Genomic DNA, 9,376 nt, shown 5'->3' with positions numbered 1-9,376 from the left:
TTGTAACTGGCCACATTATAGTCAGTTCATTATCTTTCTCATTTAAAATGAATCATTCAAGCCATTTCACTGGAACAAAAGTAATTGTTTATCCAAAGTCCTTCTGGGGTTGGGGATTATCTTGGGGCAATGTCCCACTTGTCACAAACTATGTGATAAGTATTCATTCCTTACAAGATCTACTATAAGATGGATTCACTATGCTATTGCTCCATAACTGGAGAGAAAATGTTGCCAGTGTCTTATCCAAAATAAGTTCTTTACTTCAAAATTCTAGATGATACTGAGGTAAGTGACTGATTCTCTAAAGCATCGACAAAATATCTTGTGTGAGAATCACAGATAATATTGCCTTAGATATCATGTGTCTTTGCTGACTCTGTAGGCTGGGGGAGTGGGTAGAAGATGGGGTGGGCCATAATTCTAACCTTACCTTAACCATGACAGTTTCCAAAATTCACTGTCTGATTCATCGTGTTCCTTATTGTTATGAGGGGGAGACTCACTGTGCCTATTTTGGAACTTGGGGAAATTCAAAGGTCTAATGAAACTGAGTAAGCTAAATGAATTAAGCTAAACTTCTTCAGCAGGATAAACCTTCGTTTCTATGGGCATAGAGAATATGCCCATGTTATGTTTGTTCCATGTTTTGTCTGAGGTACAGTTATGCTCAAAGACTTAAATTGTCTTTGCCAATTTTTTAACACAGGTTCTTGCTGGAATTGTAATTTGTAACAAAAAGATTTCACAAGCCAATAGCATACAGGATAATATCTCTTAATGAGTCAACAGAAATAAACTACTCCAAACTAATGATAGATTCACTATGCTACTGTTCCAGGCAAAGGGGAAATAAATAAAGTCTAACGTTCATTGCAGTGTACTTGTCCACGAGTTGGCTCTCAGAGGAGTCAGCTAAGCCACACAAGAGCTGATGTCTAGCTGTCAGCACTAATGGAAAAGTCCTTTGTTGCTAGAGCATGTTGCTATCCTATCAGAACCGAGGTGCTGATGTTGGCAGGCAAGATGATCTCCTTCATGAGACTGATTCATGTTTCCACTGCCCACTAAGACTAGTTTTAACATGATAGGAGCTAATGTCCTAAGGTGGAGAGCTATGTAGGTCAGCAAAGAGTAGCCTTGCCAAGACCAAACACTAGTAAGTCCTCATAAACTCTTGGTATCTGAAGTTTAAAAGTTCATTATGTCATAGTGGCTCCTCAATCTGTTTATATCAATAAGCACTCAGTAGCACAATAATTTTAATGATATCATGCTGACATGGCCTCCTCAAAGCAAAACAAAAAAATCACCTTTAGATCAGAACAACTTCATTTAAACCATAAACAAATACAGCAGGTCCTCTAAAACACTGTTTTGTTCAATGTTATTTCATAATAACGTTGATGTGATCCTGTAGGAACTTAACCTTGTTCATATCAATTAATCTAGGGCAAAACTGGTTTTGTTTTACTTCATTTCCCCCAAATTTCAATAATTTATTTATGATGTTAAGTGAGGACTTACTATAGATCAAAATAATGTCACAAGCCATACAAGTAGATCAAAATGACTTTATTAAGTCATAAACAAGTCAGGTATATTTCAAATCGTAACAAATAAATACACAGCATTTTTTATAACTGTCAGAGAACTTAGGATTTTCAAATCAGATGTTAGCATCAATAATTATAATGACATTAATAGTAATAATAGATACATTTTAATACATTTATAGTATAATGAGACCTGTAAAGAGTGCTTTTTTTATCTAGTTTAATCTTGGTTTCAGCATTATAGTATATTATTAGGCCAGTTAAGCAAAACAAAGAAATTTAGGCATGAAGAAGTTCAATGACTTGTAGAACATTAGATATGGCATCTGAAGTTAAACTCACGTTTGCCTATGTTTGTTTAACCACTACAGCACAATGCCATTGGAAAAGAAGAGAGAGCACATTCTATAGTCATACTTCAAATAGAGTAGCAAATAAAAATCCACTCATGGGCACCAACAACAACTTTGTCAGATGAGAGTTCCTTGGAAATTAGTGGGCTCAAATTCTTTTAGGAGACTTTGGCTCAAAGTAGTGTGGCATGAATCCTTCAAGAGAAATGGAATATTAGGGATTTCATTTTCTTAGTCAACAAGCCCTCTAAACAATTTTAATTTCATGGGCACTCAAAGAAGGAAAATTGAACTTTGATCCCATAACCCATTTATGGAAATAAGGTACACACAGATTTAAGTCACTAGTAAACATGTCACTTGTTGAATGATGTTGTGAATGTGACTTAGTCACCCAATCTGAAAAATAAGAATAGATTAGATAATTGCTGAGGTTCTTTCCAGCACTAACATTTTTTTAAAAATAATATCTTATAATATTCTTATAGCAGTAGAAAATATTTCAACACCATAGGCACCAAAGTATTTTGAGTAAGAAGTGAAACCAGGACTCTGTCAATATACAGGGTGTCCCAAAAATGTATACACACTTTAATTATTAAAAATGCAGTGTTTATTAAAATATACTTTATTTTCAAAATGTAGTAGAATCTACAGACATTGTGTGTCTACATTTTTGGGGAACAGACTGACATACCTTGATGTGGAGTTGAGGGGATGAGAAGAGATAAACCAATGAACTTATATACTAATATGCATAGCCATGGACATGGGCAATAGGGTAGTGAAGACCTGAGGGGGTGGGTAAGGGCTGGGTGGAGGAAGACAGGTGGGGAAATGAGAGATATCTGTAATACTATCAACAATAAAACATATATTAAAAAGTAAAGAAAATGACAAAAATAAAAACAAACCAAATATATTAGACAGAATGTCATGACTATAATTTTATTATCCTTCTTTAGAAGGGAGAAGAAAGATATTCTTGATTCATTGATCACTGGAGTCAACTCACGTATTCCAACACCATCTATTTTGGATGGGAAGAACAAGAAAACCAAGATGTTGGAGAGTAATTATACCATGCCAACTGAGTTCCTACTTGTTGGATTCACAGATTATCTACCTCTCAGAATCACACTATTCTTGGTATTTCTCATAGTATATACACTAACTGTGGTGGGAAATATGGGCCTAATAATCCTATTTAACATCAACCCAAGCTTGCAAACCCCCATGTATTATTTTCTCAGCAACTTGTCTTTCTTAGATATCAGCTATTCTACAGCAATCACTCCTAAAATGCTGGTGAATTTCTTAGCATCTAGGAGAAGCATCTCTCCCTCTGGCTGTGCCCTGCAAATGTTTTTCTTCGGTTGTTTCGCTGATGCTGAGTGCCTCATCCTGGCAGCAATGGCGTATGACCGCTATGCAGCCATCTGTAACCCATTGCTCTATCCTACCCTCATGTCTAGCAGAGTCTGTGTCTGCTTCATCCTGCTGGCCTACCTCAGTGGAAGTATGACTTCGATGGTACATGTCTGCCTCACATTCACGCTGCCATTTTGTGGCTCCAATATTGTTAACCACTTTTTCTGTGATATCCCACCTCTCCTGGCTTTATCATGTGCAGACACCCATATCAATGAGCTTCTGCTCTTTGTCTTATGTGGTTTCATTCAGACCAGCACTTTCATGGTCATATTTATCTCTTACTTTTGTATCCTCAGCACTGTTTTGAGCATCAAATCCTCAGGTGGTAGAAGCAAAACATTCTCCACCTGTGCTTCCCATCTCGTAGCAGTCACCTTATTCTACGGAACACTCCTGTTTATGTACCTACGTCCCACCACCAGCTACTCCCTAAACACTGATAAGGTAGTTGCAGTATTTTATACTGTTGTTTTCCCCATGTTTAACCCAATAATCTATAGCTTCAGAAACAAGGACGTAAAAAATGCCCTTCAAAAACTATTAGCAAGAAAAGGGATTTTCAAATGACTGAGAATTTCAATCACTGAAAAATATTTAAAGCACAGCCTGCCCTTCCAATATCAGCATGATGACTATGCCATGAACAATTGTATCAACTATTTTAAATTTATTTCCAGAAATAAAAATAACTTCCCATTTTCACTCCTTTAAAATGCTTTCATCCTCTCTTATGGAAATGTTCTCTCTAAAATATTCTACTTTGTGAAACATTCCTGAATTAAATAATATTTACTCTTCAACTAGTGTTCTTATAAAGCTTTGTACTCTGATTCATTATATTCTTATTTTTAATTAAAATTTTTTGATGTTGACATTATTGCAGATGTTCCCATTTCCCCCCTTTGCCCACCTCCAACCACCCCCACACCCCTTCCCTTGGCCTTCACGACCCTATTGTCCTTGTCCATGGGGTATGCATATATGTTCTTTTGCTAATCCCTGCACCTTCATTATCCAGTTACCTACACCTGCCTCCCCTCAGGCAATGGCCAGTCTGTTCCATGTACTAGTATTTATGCTTCTGGTTCCATTTTGTTCATAATTTTATTGTGTTAATGAGATTCCACATATTAGTGAGATCATATGGTATTTGTATTTCTCTGAGTCATTATATTCTTTATTATGTTGTTTTGAAGTTATACATTGACATATTTGTCAACTCACCCATGTTAGAAGCTCCTTGCCATCAGGGAATAAATACTTTGGTTTACTTTCCAATACCTATGTAGCACCTGGCATTCGGATTATTTTGAATTGTTCTTTTAATTTTAGTGTACTCTATGTTTTAAAAAACCACATTACTGAGCTGACTTCTAATCATTCTTCCATTGTATTAAGGGACATAGCTTCTTTAATAGTGATCTATTTTATCTAAGAATTATAATTCACTTTTCAAAATAAGTTAGTTTAAAATAGATAAACCACAATGCATTTGTAAGCCATAAAAGAGTTTTTTAATATAAAATGTTAATGAATTTATTGGTTACATTGGTTAATGAAATTATATGAATGTTTCAGGTGTATAATTCTATAATACATCATCTGCATATTTATTGTGTGCTTACCACCTAAAGTCAAGTCTCCTTCCTTCACCATTTATCTTTCCTCCACCTCTTCTACCTCTCCCACCCTCCTTTGCCTCTGGCAATCACCATAGTATTGTCTGTGTCAGTGAGGTTTATATCTTTGTTGTTTTACTTAATGCCTTCACCTTTTTTACCCAGCCCCCAACCCTGCTTTTCTATGAGTCAATTAAGCTCTGAGTTTCTAAAAGCAGCACTATTGCCTCTTTGAGCTAATATTTCTTTTGGGGGGTGGGGATTGGGTGAGGAGAAGACTTGCCTGGAGCCGGTCCATGCTTGCTGTTTCAAGGGACCTGGCATTATGGCATACTGTTCTTAATATGTTTGCTCACCTTCTTGGCACTATATGTTTTAACCAAGGTCTCTGAGAAAGGTTGTTTCCCCAGGTAGGGATTTTCCCCTGAAGTTAGGGAGGGAATAAAACCTCTTAACTAAGTGCCAGGTGGGTAATTAATCACTTTAACTACAAACAATCATGCTTAAGCTACATAATCTTTACTCCCTGGAATGGAGATAAGAAACGCCCTAACCTTTGGAATAGAGATTGATAGGATTGGAATCAACTGGTATAAATACAGATATAACACACAGAACTTAGAAGATAGAACCTACACAGAACCTAGAGACAGAAGAACTTCGCTGGAGAGAACATGGCAAAAGATCCTGGACTGAACCTGACTACAGAAATTGGCAAGAGAACCTGACTAGAACCTGGTGACTGAACCTGGCTGGAGAACCTGGACAGAACCTGGCTGGAGAACCTAGCGAGGGAACATGGCTACAGAACCTGGCTGGAGAACCTGGAGAACCTAGCAAGAGAACATGGACACAGAACCTGGCTGGAGATCCTAAGCAGAACCTCTCTGGAGATCCAGACCAGAACTTGGCTAGAGATCCTGGCTAGGCTGCGGATCAACTGAACACTGTCTCAGTGTCCTTCCTTCTTCGCGGACTCCGTCTACGCCTTTGGGAACCCCTGGACCTGCTGGGGTTGGACCCCGGCAAAGACTACCCTGCACATTTTAGGGTGTTTAGCAGCATTTCTGGTCTCTACTTACTACTATAAGACAAATAAAACCATTAAAGTGAGTATTAATTGAGAATCCAACTTCCTCTTGGCTGTAAACACTGTGAAGTAGCATGGCGAAGACTTCCCATAATTTATAACTGATACATTGCTATTAGTTCTAATAAATTTGTTCTCTTGTGATATAGTAATATCTTCCATTTTGTATCTAAAGCATGTTAAAGTTCTATCAGTATCTTCACAATAGGATGTCATAAACCTTTAAATTTTGTACAATATTTGGATTGACATGACTTCATTATTTTATTTATTTGCATATATTATAACTTACTCTAATTATATGTTAAAATTCCATCTACACTATGAGACACAGTTTGTATCCCCAACGACATGCTAACTAATTAACAACAGACTGCACAAAAAAACATCTACTACCCTTTCCAAACACACAAACAATGTGTATATAATCTGTTTGACTGAAGAAAGCTAAATATAAAATTAAGTAAAAGCTAATAAACCTATGTGAAATATTTGCAAAATCTCCACACTATCCACAGCTCTATTATGCCTATTGAATTGTTAGAGAGAAGGAAAGCAGACATTTTATATAAATATTCCCAAAGAAGAGCATACAATTCAATTAATTCCCTCTCTCTCCCTCTCTCTCTGTGTGTAATCATAAAACTTTAATGTGAATGGTTGTTAAAAATTTGGGGGTATGATGTCATGCATAGCTATTGAGGAGACCTGTTACTCTGATTAGTTCCAGTCCCAGGAGGCCAGAAAAGATGCTAATGATCCAACCTGTGGACACCTGAGATTCCATCGATACCGTGAGACACAGTTTGTGTCTCTGCAAGCGAAGGACCAAACATAAAAAGTCTGGTGTCTCGGCAATAAGTGCTTTAAGGATCATGAAAAGATGGTTTTTCTAGACACACTGCTTACTCTTGACCTTTCTGACCCATGAGTATGTTTGGAAGGGGTAATGTGGGTTTATTTAAGCTTTTGATATTTCCTGTTGTCTTTACACTAAGGTATCTGTTACCAACTGTTATGATTGCAGTACCTTTTCCAAATAGACAATTTCCTAATCTGTGGTGTATTTATCTTTCAACTGTTCTTTTCTTGTATTTACACAACATCTGTATTTAACATTTGTGTGTGTATTTTTATGGTATTTAATATTTGGTTTATTTACAATCTACAGCTACTTGTGTGTTTATAAATTTTTTCAGATATTCTATAGAAAATGGGATATCTGAGAATTTTTATGTTTTAACTATATTACAGGGACAATCATTTCTTTCCAACCTTTCGTAATGATAGGTTTTGGAAATTTTTTAGATCTAACTTAATTTTATAATTCCAATAGTGATATTCTAAGAATTATTTTATATTTTCCCTGAATCTGCGCCTACATCCAATCTGTAACCAACTTGGGTAAGCACACAGACATTGATTCCCTGAGCGCAAGGCTGTTTTTGCTGCAACAAGCTGCTACTTCTTCCCACTGTAGTTCTAGTGAGCCTGAATAAAATGGTCTTCAAATCAGTGTCTTTTGTTTTTAAATTAGACTATCAAAGCTACATAGTTTTGCTTTTTTCAGTAGGTCAAAGTTGTTGATAGTGAGTTTTTTAAATTTTTTTATCTGTGATTATTAAGTTTTCTGTGTGTGTGCTATTTGATGTTTTGCTTTTTTTGTCTTGTAGACAATTTTAATCATAAACCATTTATTATACATTATTTTAAAGTATATGTATAAACTTCTACATTTATATATAACATTATTTATATAACACCGGATAAGTTACATATTTACTTATATATAATACCCTATAATAACATGAGCAATACTATGAATGATAAAGGATATGTAAAGTTTTATATATTATAATAAATTCAGTTATATGTATGTTATGTCAACATAATCATATTTTGTGGGCAAAGTGCCATGAGAGCATATAGTGAGTTCAAGTCTGGTTAACAACTATGGACCTACAGTACGGCAAAATCATTATTTTGAAAATCATTAACTCTTTTGATAGGTATTTGGCTGAGTTTACTTTTTATTATACTTTTTTATTGATTTCAGAGAGAAAGGGATAAGGAGGGAAGGTTAGAAACATCAATGATGAGGGAAAAAAAATCATTGATCAGCTGCCTCCTGCACATCCCCTACTGAGGATCAAGCCCACAACCAGGGCATGTGCCCTGACTTAGAATTGAACCATGACCTCCTGGTTCATAGGTCAATACTCAATCATTGAGCCATGCCGGCTGGGCTAATGGTAAATGCTTTTAACTTTATGATTTGTCTCACTAGCATCCTTATCAATAACTGTATCCTTGATCACTAGTTATTATGTATTTTCTAATATCCCTTTGGAGTCAGTCATAAATAAAAAATAAATTAATATGAAGGAATTTCATGTTTTAATCAAATATCATTTTTCTCTCTCATATATCAAAATATTTATCTGAAAGTTGGAAAAAGTGGATTTGGCATACTATTAGGTTACTAAACTATTATTCCAATATTTGTTTTCCTAAGCATATTCTCATGCTTATTATTATTCTAAAGCAACCTCTTATTTTACCAGGAGGATGACACTGAGTCGTACCAAAAGCCCTGCATTTAGTGACAGAAGGCATCTGTGTTCCAGTTGCCATTCTAACAGCATGAGAGAAAATCAGTCATACTTGATTCTTGGTAACACTTTTCTCTATTTATAATTTTTATTATTTGTTCCATAGAAGAAGCTGTCACTAGAAATCTTACTGACAGCTATTTAGAGTCACACCTCTTTCCTGGGTCCTGGTGTTGAGTCTTGCCCATCAGTATCATAACAGTTGATGGTTAGCCTGTGAAACCTGTGGAGGTTAAATTGGCAGAAACTCCATTTTTCCCTTCTTTTCTCTAAATGATAAATGGAAAATTATGCAAACTCTTTTGTCTTAGTTTCTTTTTATGATTTGATGTAGATAGGCAAAACATACAGCGGGTCAAGGGCAGAATTATATGGGAACTGAAGCCTTCCTAGTTCTAACCTACTCCAGTGACATGATGTTCCCATTGCACTAAGGAACCTAACAGTAGAAAGAGTGTGCCACTAAGAAACACACAAATGTCTCTTCCTCTCCAAAGTGTTTTTTTTTATTGAGATTATTTCAAAAAACTTCTTGCCACTTTCAAAAAAGTTATTCTCTCTGTTCTTGAATAGTGTTAGTTTTGGATTTCTTGTACTTCCCAAAACCACTGATCTAAAATATAGATAGGACAAAATGTATAATCTCAGTCTGTGAGGTATGAACTTATGTACTCATAGAATGAAGATTTTGGTTTTGATTTATAAATACCCT

At 35.7% G+C, this 9,376-nt stretch overlaps 1 protein-coding gene across 1 annotated transcript; it reads left to right on the top strand.

Annotated features, from left to right (window-relative positions):
• Nucleotides 1-2,971: 2,971 nt before the first annotated feature.
• LOC118665475 (olfactory receptor 5AS1) lies at nucleotides 2,972-3,910 on the top strand. Its single transcript, XM_036326922.1, has one exon. It carries the CDS (start codon nucleotides 2,972-2,974, stop codon nucleotides 3,908-3,910), a length of 939 nt encoding a protein of 312 aa, XP_036182815.1.
• Nucleotides 3,911-9,376: the final 5,466 nt, after the last annotated feature.

The sequence above is a fragment of the Myotis myotis genome, unplaced genomic scaffold, assembly GCF_014108235.1.
Source record: "Myotis myotis isolate mMyoMyo1 unplaced genomic scaffold, mMyoMyo1.p scaffold_m19_p_10, whole genome shotgun sequence".
NCBI lineage: Eukaryota > Metazoa > Chordata > Mammalia > Chiroptera > Vespertilionidae > Myotis > Myotis myotis.
The sequence above is the reverse complement of the archived record's forward strand: the minus strand, read 5'-3'. Positions and strand labels throughout refer to the sequence as shown.